The sequence below is a fragment of the Miscanthus floridulus genome, chromosome 1 (genome assembly GCF_019320115.1).
Source record: "Miscanthus floridulus cultivar M001 chromosome 1, ASM1932011v1, whole genome shotgun sequence".
Taxonomy (NCBI): domain Eukaryota; kingdom Viridiplantae; phylum Streptophyta; class Magnoliopsida; order Poales; family Poaceae; genus Miscanthus; species Miscanthus floridulus.
In genome coordinates, this window is record NC_089580.1 from 132204660 (window position 1) to 132224381 (window position 19722).

Consider the following 19722-nt stretch of genomic DNA (forward strand, 5'->3'; position numbering starts at 1 on the left):
GAAAAGAACTGGCAGCTGCTCATACCCATCCTCCTAGTCTCCATATATCATATTCCATGCTCGCAGCTTAGCCCTCCATGCTTTACCATAAGTTATCACATATCCTCTATACAACGCCTCAACGGTCCTGATAATTGTCCTCACTTTCATGTTGGGTTCTCCCTACAAAATTCCCATCAACCGCTTGGCAATGAGGGTAGATGTCAACTGTCGATGCCTCAGTGTCAGCTCATGGTCAGTACAATTGTGTGGCCCAACAACTTTTGTGATCTTCTATTTTTCAGTTACCTATTGCTTCCTTGCACAAACCCTCCATGGGCAGCATTCCTTGTCACACACAACTATGTAACGGCGCTCCGCATATGAATGCAGTACCCTATAAGGCCTCTTTCGTATCACTGCAAAAGCCTGCAACCACCTCTTCAAAGCAGGGAGGTCATTGAACACCCTTCCATTCTCAATTACCATGTTAGGACCGGCCTCAGGAGCCTCTAGGAGCTCATCATCACATCCTTCTGCAAACGCCTGATCGGAATGAGCAAGATCGCTAAACTCGTGAACTCTAGGATCATGGCGGTCGGGAAAGATATTCCTCATCATCTCAACATCACTCTCCGTCAGCTCTCCAACAGGGCGATCATCATCAGAATCAAGAGCCCTAGCCATCTCATATGGCTCCGAATCATGCATAATTTCAACACTATTGGAGCCACGAAATCCATCTCCAAAGTGCACTTGCGCAGCAACAGGGGCACATCCACATTCTCAGGAATGTCTCCTACAACATCAGTAGAGAAATCAGGAAAGAATGAAAGAAATAGATGTAAGGAACGGGGTAAGCTCCCAAAAACCATGCGGTTGAGACACTTACTCGGATGATTATGTGTCAAAGGGATCTCATAAGGAGGATCTACCACGGAAACATGAGTCTGTCAACCATCTTCAACTACCGCATTGGGGCAGATTGAGCATCGAGAACCGTAGGTGCAATCTCCACATGCAGATAAGGTTCTGGAACGGGAGGGTCGATGTATGCCTGATGATCCATTGCTAGGGTAAACCCATGAGGGATGGGATCGACTAACACCCAACGCACAACCACGTCCAAACATTACAGCTGGCTCTTCATAGCCGATCTCACATAGTTCTTCCACTGATCCGCACAACCAATTGAGATCATTCGTCTGAATATGTTGGGAGGAGAACCTAGGTGCAGTACACCATCAACTGCAATGCCATCATCTCCAAGGCAATGCAGCTCCTCCCGAGCCATTGCAACCATCTCACTAAATGAAGGCCTATCATTGAATAGCACAGACACACTTTGCATGTCAACAAACTCAACATATCCATAGCGATCGCTTTCAACGGTGCCTCCATGATATATGGTAACTAGGTTGTCTATCTAGTTCAAACATGTAACGAAACACATGTCATTTAGTCCAAATTAGACGATAGATAGTACCTAACAAGTACTTTCTAACTACAAACTAAGTAAATAAGATAATAACTACGTATATATATATATATACAATGTACTCACTAAATAGCTAGATCATATATAATTAACTAAATATGTAACTACATATCTAAGTAGCTATCTAACTATATCTATATACCTATGTATCTATGTTTCTATCTATCGACATATATATCTCACTAGATCACTAACTAAATCAACTACCTAAGTCATCACATTAACTAGTAAATAACAAATGTCAACTAAGTAGGTACATTGCATATTCATAATTTTTACCTTTCCAACGACTGATCCGCGGACGTCGACGGAGTCGCAGCGGACGAAGGGCGTGGGTCAGGGCGACGATCCGGGCCGGCGGTGGCACGGCCGGTCGTTGCAGGTGGCGGGGTCGGCGGTGGCGCGACCGACGACAGCGGTGGCGCGCGGCGGACGCGGGATGCCTGGGGCTCCGCGCGGCGAGTCCGGCTCGACAGGCGCGGGAGGCACGGCGGCCACGGCCGAGGGCGGTGGTGGAGGGCGGCAAGGCGGGGCGACGCCGGCGGTGGAGGGCGGCAAGGCGGGCCACGGCGAGGCCGGCGGTGGAGGGCGGCAAGGCCGTCCGCTGGGGTGCGGCGCGGGGCGCAGAGCGCATGAGCGGGCGCGGTGGGCTGCGTGGCGCTGACCGGCGCGGGCGCGGCGCGGGCTCGGGAGCGGCACTGGGCAGGTCACGGGCGCGGCGCTGCGCGGGCTCGGGCATTGGCGCGGGCCGTCCGCTGGGGTGCGGCGCGGGGCGCAGAGCGCATGAGCGGGCGTGGTGGCGCGGCGTGGCGCTGACCGGCGCGGGCGCGGCGCGAGCTCGGGAGCGGCGCGGGCAGGGCACGGGCGCGGCGCGGCGCGGGCTCGGGCATTGGCGCGGCGCGGGTGAGGGCTGCCGGTGGAGGAAGGGCGCGGGCGGCGACGTGGAGCTCGGCTATCCTAGGGTGAGATAGGGAGAGGAAGAGAGGCGCGGGCCATAGGTATTAAAGGCTCGGCGTCAAGATCTACGGCGCCGAGCTCGGCGCCAGAGTGACTGGCGCCGAGCTCATTGCCATGTCATCTACCGTGCCCAGGAGCTCGGCGCCAGAGACGCTGGCGTCGAGACGTGTTAGTTTGGCGCCAGCATTAATGATGTCGAGCTAAGAATTTATTTTCTAAATTTTTTTCCGTCAGGATCTATTTATGAGAAACTTAAAAAAAGGCCAAATGTAAAAAATACAAGACGAGAGCAGAGGTTGTGCGAGGGCAGCGCTCCTCACTCCGTCCCCAAGTGAGCCAGCAACGTGGCCGCGCCGCCACAGCGGCCAAGGCCGACAGCCCTGCCCTTTTCTAGGCCTTGTTTAGATAGCTGTTAGGAATTAGTATTTGACACTGTAGCACTTTCATTTGTATTTGATAATTATTGTCCAATCATGGCCTAACTAGGTTTAAAAGATTCGTTTCGTAATTTACAATCAAACTGTGTAATTAGTTATTTTTTTATCTATATTTAATACTCTATGTATGTGTCTAAAGATTTGATACGATGAAAAAAGAGTGAAAAAACTTTGGAATCTAAACAAGGCCCTAATTTCCCCTCGAGCCCCTCTCGAGATAGCAGCACCGTACTAGCGTACTGGTGCTCCAGTCCCACGTGAGCCGGTGACCGTGGTCACGCCGTCGCAGCGCCGGACGCTGGCGGCACTGTCCCTTCCCCCCGCGCCCCAGTGAGACGGCGATCCTACACGTGCAGCGACTTTCGTCGGTGCAGCAGCTGTGGCCCCCACGCCTTGGCGTCATGGAGCTAGGCATCATTGAATGCAAGGGCCTCCTGTCGATGCGCACGGCCGACGGCAAGGGTTGCACTGACGCATACGCCGTTGCCAATTACGGACCCAAGTGGACACGTATGTGCACCATCGCTGATAGCTACTGTTGGAACCGAACAAACACACACGAGAGAGGAGGCTTGGAACAGCAGCAATTTGGAGTTGACACAAGAACTTTGTGGCGACGAATGCCTGTGGCAACAAACGGTATTCGACTCTACTGAAAACACTACTACTACTAGCCACATGGCTTTAAAGCCCAGCGACGTACTGCCGAGCAACAACCTTATGGCCGGAACTCATGCGTGCGCATGCACATCGACACGCATGCACATCCGGTCCTCCGAGTTGACAGCCACGTTTTCCCATGGTGACTCGACGCATTGACACTAACATGCAAATGACTCGGCATGCAAGTGCACCATCGCCGGGAGCTACAACCCGACTGGAACGACGACCAGTAAATGTGGCCAGTGTACACCTGTGCACGGTGCTTATCGGCCCCGCTCAGCTCGCTAAAAAAACGAAGTACTATTCTGACTGATTTGTTGGAAGAGAGAAATACTATTTTAACTAAAAAAACAAGCTGAAAAGTACGGATTATAAGCCATCGTCGATGCGTTCGACGACGAACGACCCACCGGCTACCGCCGTTTGATTCGTTAGACGACAGCGGCAAGGACCCGCTTATCGTGATGCTACCCACCTGCGGAAATTGAATGGGTGACACGGAGTGGGCCATCCGGTTCTCCACCCTCAGGTCGATGCTGGACATGCTGCATCCTGCAGACGTGCGACCGACCAGCGCTTCCCGCGATGCACCACCAGCGGCCCATCCCAGCAGTGAACCGCGAGGGGCTGCGGTCTCTTGATCAGAGGGGCTCGAGGGGAAGGGGACCTCCAGGGCCGTCGACGTCAGCCGCTGCGGCGGTGCGGCCAGGGTCGCCAGCTCACGTGGGGGCAGGCTGGAACGAGGAGCTGTGTGCCTGTGCCCTCGCGTAGCCTCTACTCCCACCCAGCGACGAAGCCAGCAGGGGGCTACTCGTGCTCCAGCCCCCCTACGGCCATGATTTACGTGGAGCCCGAGCTATGAGGAGGAAGAAGAAGGCAAGGAGGGGCTGGAGGAAGAAGAAGAGGAAGCCAGCCCTGGCTTCGTCGATTTCTGGCTTCGTCGCTGCTCCCACCGTGGGTGACTGGGTGAGGGTCACCGGTGCTGCAACTTGGAGGAGCTTTAGAGAGGAGGGAGATGAGAAAAGTAAGGGAGCATAGGTGAGTGTGAGATAGATGAATTAATTTTGAGAGCTTAAATGCAAAGTGCCAAATATAGTCAGCACCAGTGACAATGCCACGTCGGATAAAATGTCCATGTGGCTGCTATGGACCTACGGTGCACCACTTGTCAAGTTTAGTGATATAGAAATGTATTTTCAAAGTTCGTGGACCACCTCTCGACAAGTTCAATGGCCATCCATGTATTTAACTCTTTTCTTTATAAAAGCCCACAAAAGCCCAGCCTGTGAACGCTTCCGGCCGCAGAAGCCCACTACGAGTATTTAGCTGGAGAAAACCGTTTTAATCTCCCTCGACTCTCGCCATAGTGTAATTTCTCCCTCATTTTAATAAAAACTATATATATACTATACTCCAGCTAAATACTTCATGAGGGAACCGTGTAGTAGTTTTATAAATTAGACTCCTCTTCGCCATGGTCAAATTTCTCTCTCATCATATCAAATACGGAGTACCATTTTTTTACTTGATATGGTAGTGAATGGTAAGAAAGCGTGGGCGCTGCTGCAGCCGTCGACCGTCGTCGCTGGATACAGTAGCGTGTTGAGAGACGTTTGCAGCGCAGCACCAACTCTACCACTAGCGTGTTATCCACCAAAAAAAAAAAAAAACTCCAGCACTAGCGAGCACGCCCAATAATTCTAGAGAAAACAGGCTTACGGCCCACCAGCCAACACAATACACAATCCAAACTCATGTTCTTCTCCTCGCCTGCCATCGACTCATCGTGCGGCCAGCTGTCCAGCACCGGTAGTTGCAGGCTGAGCGAGGAGGCCCCGGCGGCCGGCACCTCTCTCCTCTTGGTCGAAGTCGAACGAACCTTCTCTAGCGCTCTCCCCACCGCCGCTGTTTTTGCACCGAGGCAAGTTCTCCTCCTCCTCCTCCTCACTCGCCCCCTGCTAGTGACGGATTGGTCTGCAGTCTGTATCCTGCTAATCCGATGTTCTTCAGTCTTTGCGGCAGATTAGATTAGAAGGAATTCGCAGCATAGCTCAGGGCCATGGCTGTAAGCCATCACTTCTAGATTAATCTCAGGTGTATCAGTACCAACCCTGCTTTTGTGGTCTTTTCAGTGAACTCCAATTTTTCGACAATGGGCAGCAGCGCGGAGAAGTTCAGGTTCTGCATTGACAGGGGCGGCACCTTCACTGACATCTATGCCGAGGTACCCGGGAGAAGAGAAAACTATGTCATGAAGCTTCTCTCCGTTGACCCGTCAAACTACGACGACGCGCCCATCAAAGTGATCAGGAGGATCCTGGAGGAGTTCTCCGGAGAGAGGATTCCCCGGTCGGCCAAGATCCCCACCGGCAAGATCGAGTGGATCAGGATGGGCACCACGGTCGCCACCAACGCCCTCCTGGAGAGGAAGGGAGAAAGGATTGCGCTTTGTGTGACAAGGGGGTTTAGGGATTTGCTCCAGATTGGCAACCAGGCTCGCCTGAACATATTCGACCTCAAGGTGTCAAAGCCGTCGAATCTTTATGAAGAGGTGATTGAGGTCGATGAACGGGTCGAGCTCGTTCGGGATGGTGACAGAGATGGGTCATCTGTTGAAGGGATCTCTGGGGAACTGGTGAGGGTGGCAAAGCCTGGAGATATCGAAGCATTGAAGCCTCTGTTGAAAGGTTTGCTTGACAAGGGGATCAGATGCTTGGCGGTTGTGTTGATGCATCTGTATACTTATCCTCACCATGAACTCCTGGTTGAGAAGTTAGCTCTGGGGATGGGATTCAAGCATGTATCATTGTCTTCATCGCTGACACCAATGGTCCGTGCAGTGCCTCGGGGCCTCACGGCAAGTGTGGACGCCTATCTCACACCAGTCATCAAAGAGTACCTATCGGGATTCATGTCGAGATTTGAAGGGGGTTCTGAACAAGTGAATGTGCTATTTATGCAATCAGATGGAGGACTTGCACCGGAGAGGAGATTCTCTGGGCATAAAGCGGTATTGTCAGGACCTGCAGGTGGTGTGGCTGGCTACTCGCAGACCTTGTTTGGACTTGAGACATCAAAGCCACTGATTGGGTTTGACATGGGGGTACATCCACGGATGTGAGCCGCTATGATGGAAGCTATGAACACGTTCTGGAGACACAGATTGCTGGGTCAATTATTCAGGCTCCCCAGCTTGACATAAACACTGTGGCTGCTGGTGGTGGATCAAAGCTTAAGTTTCAATTTGGTGCTTTCAAGGTTGGGCCAGAATCTGTTGGGGCACACCCTGGTCCAGTCTGTTACCGAAAAGGTGGTGAGCTAGCAATTACCGATGCCAATTTGATCCTAGGAACTGTTATTCCTGAGTACTTCCCATCAATATTTGGTCCAAATGAAGATATGCCCCTTGATTATGAGGCTACAAGAAAGGCCTTCGAAAATCTTGCAGTTGAGATCAACTCTCACCGAAAGAGTCAGGACCCATCAGCAAATGACATGGCAATTGAAGAGATTGCACTTGGGTTTGTCAATGTCGCAAATGAGACAATGTGCCGGTCTATACGCCAGCTGACCGAAATGAAGGGGCATGATTCAAAGAACCATGCCCTCGCATGCTTTGGTGGTGCTGGCCCACAACATGCATGCACTATGGCAAGGTCCTTGGGTATGTCTGAGGTACTTGTTCACCGATATTGTGGACTATTGAGTGCATATGGGATGGGTCTTGCTGATGTCATTGAAGACTTGCAAGAACCATACTCTGCTGTTTATAATACCGAGTCATCTGCAGAAGCATCTAGAAGAGAAGCCCTTTTAGTAAAACAGGTGAAAGAAAAGCTGATGGAGCAGGGTTTTGGAGAGGAGAGCATCAGGACAGATTCATACTTGAATTTGAGGTACGAGGGAACTGATACGGCCATCATGGTTAAACAACCAGAGCAAGGATCTAGAAATGACTATGCCGATGAGTTTGAAAAATTATTTCAGCAAGAGTATGGCTTCAAATTGCAAAACAGGAAAATACTCATATGTGATGTGAGAGTTCAGGGTGTCGGTAGTACAAACATCCTGCAGCCTCGTGAATTGACGCAGATATCAACCAAACCTGTGAAAGAAAGTTCATGCCAGATTTATTTTTCAAGTGGGTGGCAAGGTACTCCGCTGTACAAGCTTGAGAATTTGGGTTATGGCCATGTCAGGGTCCTGCAGTTATTATGAATGGGAATAGTACTGTGATCATAGAAAAAGACTGTAAAGCCATCATTACAAAGTATGGTAACATAAAAATAGAGATTAATGCAGCTCCAAGCACTGTATCAATATCAGAGAAAGTTGCAGATGTGGTCCAACTTTCTATTTTCAATCACCGATTCATGGGTATCGCTGAACAGATGGGTCGGACACTTCAAAGAACTTCAATTTCCACTAACATAAAGGAAAGGCTAGACTTCTCTTGTGCTCTCTTTGGTCCAGATGGTGGCCTTGTTGCAAATGCACCTCATGTCCCTGTGCATTTAGGAGCCATGTCTAGTACTGTGTGTTGGCAGCTTAATTTTTGGGGTGATAACCTCCATGAGGGTGATGTTCTTGTAACAAACCATCCATGTTCTGGGGGGAGCCATCTTCCAGACATAACAGTTGTCACGCCAGTTTTTTATCATGGTAAGCTTGTTTTTTTGTTGCTAGTCGAGGTCACCATGCTGAGATTGGTGGCATCACGCCAGGAAGCATGCCTCCTTTCTCAAAATGTATCTGGGAGGAAGGTGCTGCCATCAGAGCATTTAAACTTGTCGAAAGGGGTGTTTTCCAAGAAGAAGGAATAGTCCAGCTGCTGCAGTCACCTTGCTCTGATGAACTTGCTGGCTATAAGATCCCAGGAACACGTCGGATCCAAGATAATCTTTCCGATCTCCATGCTCAGGTTGCAGCAAACCAGAGAGGTATATCACTTATCAAAGAACTGATAAATCAGTATGGCTTGGTCACTGTTCAATCATATATGAACCATGTTCAAAAGAATGCTGAGGTAGCTGTCAGAGAGATGCTCAAAACAGTTGCGTCTAGAGTTGCAAAGGAGAATGGATCATGTGTTGTTGAGGATGAAGATTATATGGATGATGGCTCTGTCCTTCACTTGAAACTCACCCTTGATGCTATTAAAGGTGAAGCTACAATTGACTTTGAGGGTACCAGTCCTGAGGTCTATGGCAACTAGAATGCTCCTGAAGCAGTTACAACAGCTGCTGTCATATACTGCCTACGGTACTTGGTGGATGTCGATATACCGCTAAATCAAGGCTGCCTAGCGCCTGTGAAGATCCTCATTCCTAAAGGTTCTTTCCTCTCACCAAGTGACAAGGCTGCTGTTGTTGGTGGCAATGTGCTAACGTCTCAGAGAGTGACTGATGTTATCCTAATGGCGTTTCAAGCCTGTGCCTGCTCTCAGGGCTGCATGAACAATTTGACCTTTGGGGACGACACCTTTGGTTACTATGAGACCATTGGAGGTGGATGTGGAGCTGGGCCAACCTGGGATGGCACTAGTGGTGTTCAATGTCACATGACAAACACAAGGATGACTGACCCTGAGATCTTTGAGCAGCGGTACCCTGTTCTTTTGCACACATTTAGCATCAGGGAGAACAGTGGAGGTTCTGGTTTACACAGAGGTGGTGATGGCCTTGTGAGGGAGATTGAATTCCGGCGGCCTATTGTTGTGAGCATTCTATCCGAGTGACGGGTGCATGCTCCCAGGGGACTAAAAGGAGGACGAGATGGAGCTCGTGGTGCAAACTATTTAGTCAGAAAAGATGGTAGAAAGATTTACCTCGGAGGAAAGAACACTGTAACGGTTAGTGCTGGTGACATTCTTCAGATTTTCACTCCTGGTGGCGGTGGCTTTGGCTCTCCTTGATGACACTTCTTGCAGATGCTGATCTTCCTCCATTTGTTTCCTACCTTTGTACACCAGTAGCTCTATTTAGAAATAAAACATAATAAGACCGATACAAACACAAACCTGTTGGAGATTCCAGATGCTATTATTGCCCCGTGAGGCATTGGACCTGAATAAAGCATGAGTGGTGTTATTGTTCATCAGATACATGTGAAACCTATAATGCCAAAATTGATGATGAATGATGCTTGCACTTTCTTCTTATTTTGATATTAGTCGGAAATTGCCATGCTAATTTTCCTATCGTTTATGTTAAACAAGCCCTCGTATGCCTGCATACCTCAGCTTGTGAATTGTGAATGTTGCTTCATTGATGTTGGTCTTCATAGATTATTTATTGTTAAACCAGTAATTACCAAACATATACTGCTCCCGTGCACGCATACCCCAGCTTGTGATTGTTTCTTCCTAGTCTGCTTCAAAACTCAGATTGTTTCCTGTAGCTGCTTTGGATGCCTTAAATGCTACTCTCTCCGTTCCAAATTGTAAGTCATTCTAGTTTGTTAGGTACTCCCTCCATCCCAAATTGTAAGTCATTCCAAGAATCTTGGAGAGTCAAAGTTTTCCAAGTTTGACCAAATTTATATAACAAAATAATAATATTTATCATACCAAGTAAGTATCATTAGATTCTTCATTAGTTATATTTTCATATTATACCTATTTGATGTCATCAATCTTTATGTTTCTCTCTATAATTTTAGTCAAACTTAAAAAAGTTTGACTCTCCAAGATTCTTGAAATGACTTACAATTTGGGATGGAGGGAGTACATAGTTTTGCTACGCACCTAAATATATATTATGTCTGATAAAATCTATGTATCTAGAAAAGGAGAACGACCTACCATTTAGAACGGAGGGAGTACCGTTTGTTACAGGGCTAGTACTATTTGAACCATTTTCTTGCATTGGCCGGCACATTTGGCACGAATATGAGTTTCTTGCAAGTGAGAAATGGGCTAAGAAAGTATACTATGTTTTGTCATAGTTGTGTCGTTGAACCAATGACCAAGAATCCGTGGTTCACTTAGGATTAGGATGTGGTGTGGCAAGCTTAGTGGTCAGCAACCATATTTTGTTATGACGATACTGATAATATTTCGGGTTTAGGCCTAAATACTTCGATCATATTAGTAGCTTGTGATATCGGAAACACATAATGACCGCATTGTCAACAATACTGGTGCAGACGGTCAAGGATGGTGCCTATATGGTGTATGGCCGGGGGCTTCTAGCCTCCAGACCCTGTTCTAGAGGGTCGGTGTTTTTTGCGCAGTCCTTATGTTCATTTTGTTCAAGTGTGGCGCCCATGTATATATATTTTTTAGAATGTTTGGGTCTTGTGTGTTGTGTCATTGTGTGCATGGCATTCTTCATTGAGTACTCTCTTCTTAATAAAATGATACATAGCTCTGCTGCAGACATGCAGTATAAACTTATTGTTAGCTTGATGCATATTTCCTTTAGGCAATCATTGCTCGCTTTTAACGCAGATGAAACCTCAGGGTTGAGCTGATATAGTAACACCGTCAATAATTACCCAAATTAATAGGAAACATACATTTTGGAGCACCGAACTCTGTTTTCGACCACTGACCACTGCATATGTGTGGAGGCAATGGCACAATTATGGTCAGCTTTAGCATGGCTCTACTACATGTAATCCAACACATGCTCTGCAAGAAAGCTCAGCTCAGATTGCCTCATTTGTGAATCTAGAGTTGAGCTGAATAGGTTCATTGAGCAGATAAATGATGCACATTTTTCTCCAAAAGCTTTTTCCAAGTCTTGTTGCATATTAGACTCGGAATCTGCAACACAGTTTTCTTTTGCGTTTCCAGAGTAAAGAAGCAGGAACTCTGAACATTTTAATCTGAACATAAAGAAAGAGACATTATTTTATTGTGATAAAGCTGTTAGTCACAATGGAACGTGTTATGGAGTATCAACAGACCTTATATGGTCGTCCCTATTTGCATCTTTTACAATAGCAGCAATTTTATTTAGCCCATCTTGTTCTTTGAAATCCTGCGAAGATGCCAGCAAGAGATCAAATGAAATACAGACACAAAAAGATCAGCAGACAAACTGTAGAAATAAAGAAGATTAAAAGGGTTCCATGTTCGACGAGCAGATCTTAATTACCGTCAGGTTTTCTGAACAATCCACCAGCAACGCTAAAAGAGTGTCCAGACATGCTCTTTGCTCAAGGATGCCCCGTGTCATCAGTATATTCAGAACTACCTGATCATAATTTATGCAATGTTCAGATAGAAACAGCATTAAAGCCAGCAGCAGCATACGCATTACTACTTTGGCCCATGTACTGGCGCATGAACTAATCCCGACCCAATGTCTCGAACTACTTTGGTACAGTATATATTTCGCCTCTCGTGCAAGGAACCATAATTCAGTAAACTTGAACTGAACGTCTTCTTGCCGAAGTACTTTGCTAGGAGCCCAGGACTACAGGAACAGGATCCTTGACTCCTGGTGGTCCAGCACTTGATTGAAACCGTACTGCTTGCATGAAACATTCACCAAAACCGGAGCGAGGACATGGACCTGATGGGTTCGATGGGCCACTTCTCCATCCACAACGCATAGCTACTGAGAACTTGTCCCACTGTCCAGGCATCCCCAAGTATCCCCAGCTTCCTAACTGAAGCTCCAGTGCTTCGTGTACTGCGTGTGTGGTGACAACTGAAAAGAACTAGCCAACTAACAGTAGTAAAGGCAGGCAGGACAGACCAGCAGAACAAACGTCGGGCATGGCATTGCATTGTTGATGAACGAACAACTCTGAGCGAATGCAAATGCAGAGGTGCAGCAGCAGCACCGATATGATCGTGAGGCCGTACGTACCTTGACGGCATTGTAGCGGTGCGCCGCGGCGGCGCAGGCCGGGCAGAGGAGGCAGCAGCCTTCGAGCACCCTGAGCGCGAGCACGACCTCGGAGTCCGTGGCGGGGTTCCTGAGCCTGGCCGCGGCGGGCTCCATGCCCAGCACCTGCGCCACCGTCAGCACCGCGTCCCCGGCCCCGATCGCCGCCGCCTTGCGCAGGCTGTGCTCGAACAGCACCGGGATCACTGCAAAACCCAGTTCCGTCGGCACGAGTGACTAATGGAGAAGATGGAAGAGGCAGAAGAGCCGGGACGACGGCGAGACGTGAACGTGACGACGTGGGGACCTTGCCTTGGAGATCTCGGATGGACTGGGAGTCGCGGAAGGGGCCCGCGTCGGCGCCGGCGTCTGCGACGGAGCGCAGGGCGCGGAGGAGCGCGCGGAGGCCGCGCAGGCGCAGGAACGAGAACCCCGCGGCCGCGTCGCGGAGTCCGCACCGCAGCGACAGCGCCAGGTCGCGGTACATGCGCCGGCGCTCGGACGCCGTCGGCCGCCGATGACTCACAGCAGCAGCTGCCGCCGCCGCGTCCGCCTCAGCCGACTCCACCGCTCCTGGCATCGCCCCACCTGTGTCTCGCCGCGTCACTGGCTGGCTCCAGGCTCCGCGAGGCACGGCGCCAGTCTCTCTCGTTAAATTCTCGCGGCGTCTGCGGCCGAGATCACGAGTGGGAGATCCCGTGTCGCGGTCGTGGACGACGCGCACACTTTGCCTTTGCTTCTCCTGCGGTGGGGTCGGGTGGCCCGTCTAATCGTCCTGGGGCAGTGGGCTACACCCACCTCCGCACGACCGCAGCGCACTGTGCGTGGACTGTGGAACTCTGGGCACGCTCCAAACACGCGGACGGCATGGATTGCGACCCTCCATCGTGAGTGCAATTCTTACTTTCCAAGAGTCAACAGTTCATAGTTTGATCCAATCTATAAAACACAATTCTATAGTAAAAATACTTAAAGACATAGATGTTAATGAACATTTTCCATAAACTTAACTTAATTTAAAAGGACTGGTTCAAATATAGAATTCATTCATGCTAAACCATCCAAATTCTACCAAAGTTTTAGTTCTGAGGTTGGAGAGAGATGCCTCTGTTGATCTAAGCAAGACTCACCAAGCAAGCAAACAATAAGCAACTTAGACATGCTCTCTCTAAGATAATTTTTCTTATAATATTAACTTTTAGCCCATAACTCATAGTCTCATAAGACTGCCCCGTTCGGCTTGCTGAATCTTGGCTGAAACTGGCTGAAAAACACTATTCTGGCTGAATTGCTGTGAGAGAAAACACTGTTCCGACTAAAAAAACAAGCCAAATATGAGGTAAGCCGAACGGGGCCAATATGAGCGGTGCCAAAAAGAATTCATACTCTGCTCATGCCGATGCCCTTACAGAGTTCTGCATTGATGCTTGAGTGCACATGGGACCAAAAAATGGTTAGAACTTTCCAACCATTCCCTTCCCCGAGTTCACACATCCATCAGTTGAGAAATAATTTTACTTGTTCAGCATTGAGGCAAGAATGTTAGATTGATCTCTAATCCTAAACTGGGCCCAACGACTCAGTTGGCCCTTTGATCCGCACCCTGATCGGGGGCGCCTAGCCCACTATGGCTAGAGGGCCCCTGTCACACTGCGCTATATATAGAGGTGGGGGGCGGCGGCTCTGAGTACGAGGTTTACCGTGAGCCGAGCTCCCCACCGAAACCTAAACTCTAATCCCGATCAGAGAGGGGCACAGCCAGTGACGAGAAGCCACCAGCCGCGTCGCCCCGCTCCACCGACGTCGACGACTTCATTGACCTCTTCCCCAAACGTCGCTGCCCGTGCGCAGACTTCACCGACGAACGAGATGGCGGCTTCTAGACCATTTCCCTCTACGGTGTCAGGTTCGACACATTTTTCTTCTATTCTTCTCTGTCTCTCTACTCTCGATATCGCATTCACAGTAAAGAGAACCCGCTAGACCTAACCCTAGATGATATTTTCGATCTCAACAATGGCATCAGAGCTAGGTCTTCTAGGGCTTTTAGATCTAGATCGGGTGAATGAAAAACACAGTGAAATTGAATCCCTAACCCTAGTTTTGATCCAAAATTTCTAACCCTAACCGGGTAAAATAAAATGAAAAGAGACTGAGGGGTGGTGGGTGTCACTCAACTGCCGGTCACCACCGCCACCGCGCGGAGAAAGGTGTCGCACCGCCGCCTTCGCCGCCGCACGGCAAGAAAAGAACAGAGCCGCTGCTCGTCTGCTCGTCACCGCAAACGCGCGCATGGGCTCAGGGCGCCGACACGGGGCCGCTCGACGGCTGCGGGCTCTCCCTCCGGGGAGCGCGCGCGCCGGCGAGAGCGCCCGCGGCGGCGCCGCCACCTCCTCCTCCGTCCGACCATGGAGCCAGCCGCTGCTTCTCTGTGTTTTGGCGCAAGAGAGATAGGAGGAAGGGAAGAGAAAGAGAGGAGGGAGGAGACCTGACGCGGGGGCGAGCTTCGGCTCATCGAACTAGCGGCGTCCTCCTCACCGGCGCCGATGGCCACTTTGGCTGCCTCCGTGCAGCGTGTGGCGCGGTAGAGAAAGCAAGAGAAAGGGAAATGGGGTTAGGGTTTTGGGGAGGTCGTCGTCGCTGTTTTGTTCGCGCGAGATGGACAGACGACCGTCGGATCGAGTCGGACGGCTCAGATTGACACGGGGCGCGGTGGGGTGCCGAGATGGGCTGCTTTCCCGGCCAGGCCTAGGTTGTGGCCTGGGCGCGGGGAGCGAGCCGCGCGTTGACTCGGGCATGAGCCGCTGCTGGGCACTGCGCTGTGTTGCTGGGCCGCGCGCTGGTGCAGCCAGCTGGGATGCGGGCCGCACTCCACCGGTCGGGCCAAAATGAATAGAAGAGTAATTTTAGTTTTATTATTTTTCAGAAGTGAATTTGATGAATTTTGTTTTAATTCTCTGTTAAATTTTGAACCATCAGGATAAATTTTTAGAGGATAGAGAAATTACAGAGAAATGCTTCTGAAAAATAGATAATTTTTTTTACGTTTTTCACTGCTAAAGAAATGGTTTATTCTCCAGTTATTTTGAACCAACGTGATATTTAATTGGAGAAAAAGAGATTTTGACATGATTGTGATGTTGTTATTTTCTGACCAACGTTGTTAATAATAATATCGTAATATTAATGATTTTATGCATTATTTTTATTTCTGCCCAACGGTGATGTAGATTTAATGTATAAATAGTTGTATGTTTTAATTTTGACCAACGTTGGAATCAAGACATGCAATTGTTGATATTATTTATGTTATCACTCTATATGAATTGTGTTTTTAGACGGATACAACTTGATGGGTTGTATCAAAGAGATCCCCACTCTCAAAGGTGACACCTACACGGAGAAAAAAAAAGATTGATCTGGCCTTCATCTTGGCTGAGGTGGACTAGGTAGTCACCTCACCGTATCCCACTGAGCCTGTGGCACCGGTGAGAAAGACAAACGAGGCTAATGCCGCTTGGACAACTAGAGAGAGGGATTTTGAATCCCAAAAGATGTCCTATGACCTTGAGCATAGGAAATGGGTCACTATCAATAAGAAATGTTTGGCTGTGATAAAGAACACGATTGAGCCTGTAATTGTGGGCTCAATCCCAAAGTGTGACTTAGTCACCGAGTACCTCGATAGAATAAAGAGTCAGTTCACTGGCTCTTCAAAGACATATGCTACCCAGCTGATAAAGCAACTGGTGACAGAGAGGTACTCTGGAAATGGTGGCATAAGAGAGCACATACTAAGGATGAGCAATTTGGCATCCAAGCTAAAATCAATGGATCTGGCTCTCAAGGAAGAGTTCCTTATCTATTTGATTTTTGCTTCCTTGCCAAAGGAATTTAACACTTTTGTTGTCAACTACAACATACAGCCCGAGAAGTGGGACTTAGAGAGGCTCATGGCTATGTGTGTGCAAGAGGAGGAGAGAATAAAAACTATCAATGGTGGCACTATCAATTATGCGAAAGACAACAAGAAAAAGAATAATAATGCTAACTCCTCAAAGTCAAAGGGAAAGGGTCCCATGCTGCATCAGCCTCAGCAGAATAAGTTCATAGTAGAGAAAGACCAGTGTCTCTATTACAAGAAGACGGGACATTATAAGAAAGATTGTTCTGATTACTTAAAGATAATCATAGCAAAGAAAGGTGAGAACATTATTACGTTTACAAATGAATCCCTGTATATACAGTATTCAAAATCTACTTGGTGGATTGACTCAGGTGCAACTGTTCATGTTGCTAATTCCTTGTAGGGATTTCGTTCGACGATGACTACACAAAGAAGAGAAAGACACGTTAAAGTTGCAAATGGAGTCTGACCAGATGTTGAAGCCGTTGACGATCTTTCTCTAGAGCTTGTTGATGGCTTCACACTTTTACTTAGAGATGTACTTTATGTTCCCTCTTTACAGAAAAACTTGATTAGTGTTTCATGCTTGGACAATGATGGATATGATTGCCATTTTGGAAATGGCAAATATAAGATAACATTTAATAATGCATGTGTTGGTCTTGCTATCTTACAAAATGAGCTTTATTTGTTATCATTACGTGATGATGTGAATGTTGTATGCGATGATGGGAACGTTGCATGCGACAATGAGAATGTATCCTCGTCTGCAGATGTAAACAGAAAACGAAAGAGAGCTCACGATGCGTCGTCAAAATTATGGCACTGTCGTTTATGCCATATTTCGAGGGGGGGATAGAAAGACTAGTTAAGAATGATATTCTTTCTCCATTAGAGTTCTCAGATTTAGAACAATGCAGAGAATGCATAAACGGAAAGTATGTAAAGAAAATTAAGAAAGATGCCAAACGAAGTGCAGGAATTTTATAGATTATTCACACAGACATCTGTGGTCCGTTTTCTGTAAAGAGTGTGGATGGTTATGATTCGTTCATAACATTCACAGATGATTACTCCCATTATGGTTATATTTATCCAATCAAAGAAAGAACAGAAGCATTAGATAAATTTAAGATATTTAAGACAGAAGTTGAAAACCAACATAATTTAAAGATTAAGATAGTCGGGTCCGACCGTGGGGGAGAGTACTACGGTCGGCATACCCCATATGGTCAAGTTCCTGGACCTTTTGCAAGGTTCTTACAGGAGAATGACATAGTAGCCCAGTATTCTACACCGGACGAACCTCAGCAGAATGGAGTAGCTGAAAGACGTAATCATACCCTGATGGGTATGGTGCGCAGTATGATAAGTTACTCCACCTTACCATTGAGCCTGTGGATGGAGGTGTTAAAAACCGTCATCCATATTCTCAATAGAGTACCAAGTAAGTCGGTGCCCAAAACACCGTATGAGTTGTGGACAGGAAGAGTACCCTCACTAAACCACTTATGTGTGTGGGGGAGTCCTGCTGAGGCTAAAGTATTTAACCTAAGCATTGGAAAGCTAGATCTCAAAATAGTAAGTTACCATTTCATTGGCTACCCAAAAAAGTTAAAAGGCTTTCGTTTCTACCGTCTAGATAGACATACAAAGTTTGTGGAAATGAGACATGCTATCTTCCTATAGGATGAAATGATGAGGGGGAGCATGGTAGCTCAAGAAATTGACCTTAAAGAGAAGCGGGTGTATGTGCCCACTCCGATGATTCATGAGCCATTTTTCTCACTACCTGCTGTCGCTGCACCGATAGTGTAAGATACTGTGGTGCCAGCACCTGTTGTTATTCCGCCTGTGGCAACAATGAATGACGATGAGAAACCTGTTCTTCAGGATCCTGTAGAACCTGTTGCCACATATGAGGGGGAGCAACAACAACCTCAAACAGAAGATGTGCCAAATGTGGAGGCCCCTAGAAGGTCTCAAAGAGTTAGAAAATCAGCTATTCCAGGTGACTATGAAGTATACAACACTAAGGAATTTCAAATAGAGGATAATCCCACCTTATTTGAAGAAGCCATGAGAAGTGAACATTCATCAAAGTGGCTTGAGGCCATGCAAGATGAAATGAAATCTATGAATGCCAATAAAGTTTGGGACTTGGAAATAATTCCTAAAGGAGCCAAAATAGTAGGCTATAAATGGGTCTACAAAATAAAACTTGACTCTCAAGGGAATATAGAGAGATATAAAGCGCGACTTGTGGCAAAAGGCTTTACACAAAGAGAAGTGATTGATTATAATGAGACCTTTTCTCCAGCCTCATGTAAGGATTCCTTCAGAATCATAATGGCATTAGTGGCACATTACGATTTAGAATTACATCAGATAGATGTAAAGATGACATTTTCAACGGGGACTTGGAGGAAAATGTTTACATGGCACAACCGAAAGGTTTTGTCATAGAAGGAAAAGACGAATGCGATGCCGCCTAAAGAAATCCATTTATGGATTAAAACAAGCTTCAAGACAGTGGTACTTGAAGTTTAATCAGACAATAAGAAATTTTAGGTTTAAAGAGAATGTAGAGGACAATTACGTCTATGCAAAGTTTAAGAATGAGAAATTTATCTTCCTTGTCCTGTATGTGGATGATATCTTACTTGCTAGTAGTGATGTCAGTCTACTACTGGAGACAAAGAAATTTTTGTTCTCAAAATTTGATATGAAAGATCTTGGTGAAGCTTCGTTCGTTTTAGGGATCGAGATTCACTGGGATAGAAGTAAAGGGGTATTAGGACTGTCACAAAAGGCATATATAGAAAAGATCATAAAGAAATTCAATATGCACAAATATAGTCCCTCACCTGCTCCTATAGTCAAGGGCGACAAATATGGAGATTTTCAATGCCCCAGGAATTAGTATGAGATCGATCAAATGAAAACGGTTCCATATGCTTCAGCTGTCGAAAGCTTGCAATATGCTCAAGTATGTACGCACCCTAACTTGGCATTTGTTACGGGTTACTTGGCAGATTCCCGAGCAATCCTGAAACAGAACACTAGAAATTAGTAAAGAAAGTCTTGCGTTATTTGCAAGGAACGAAAAGCCTCATGATGATGTATAGAAGATCATATTCACTCCATATAGTGGGATATTCAGATTCTGATTATGCGGGAGATGATAGAAAATCCACGTCTGGATATGTATTCACTCTCGTAGGGGGAGCTATTTCATGAAAAAGCTCAAAGCAAACCGTCACTACATCGCCCACAATGTATGCCGAGTTTATAGCGTGTTATGAGGCAACAGGGCAGGTGAACTGGCTAAAGAAGTTCATACCCAACTTGAAGGTGGTTGACGACATCTATAGACCAATTAAGATATACTGCGATAATAATCCGACAGTACAGTATGCTCACAACAATAAGTCAAGTGGT

The 19722-nt window shown here is 47.4% G+C and overlaps 1 protein-coding gene and 1 pseudogene across 1 annotated transcript; one reads left to right on the plus strand and one right to left on the minus strand.

Annotated features, from left to right (window-relative positions):
• The first annotated feature begins 5291 nt into the window (after positions 1–5291).
• On the plus strand, positions 5292–9684 carry LOC136493806 (5-oxoprolinase 1-like; annotated as a pseudogene).
• A 1266-nt stretch (positions 9685–10950) lies between these two features.
• LOC136493814 (uncharacterized) lies at positions 10951–13057 on the minus strand. The gene is made up of 5 exons (XM_066489957.1): positions 12687–13057; positions 12357–12580; positions 11637–11735; positions 11446–11519; positions 10951–11364 (listed from the first exon to the last, which is right to left on the minus strand). The coding sequence occupies exons 1-5, from the start codon at positions 12952–12954 to the stop codon at positions 11145–11147; spliced, it is 885 nt and encodes a 294-aa protein (XP_066346054.1). The 5' UTR covers positions 12955–13057; the 3' UTR covers positions 10951–11144.
• Positions 13058–19722: the final 6665 nt, after the last annotated feature.

Bases quoted from the DNA above. Each gene is read 5' to 3' on its own strand.
- LOC136493814 (XM_066489957.1), bottom strand. From the start codon at position 12,954: ATGCCAGGAGCGGTGGAGTCGGCTGAGGCGGACGCGGCGGCGGCAGCT. The intron at 11,736-12,356 runs GTACGTACGGCC...AATTATGATCAG, and splicing joins ACCGCTACAATGCCGTCAAG to GTAGTTCTGAATATACTGAT. The intron at 11,365-11,445 runs GTCTGTTGATAC...CTTTATGTTCAG, and splicing joins AATAGGGACGACCATATAAG to ATTAAAATGTTCAGAGTTCC.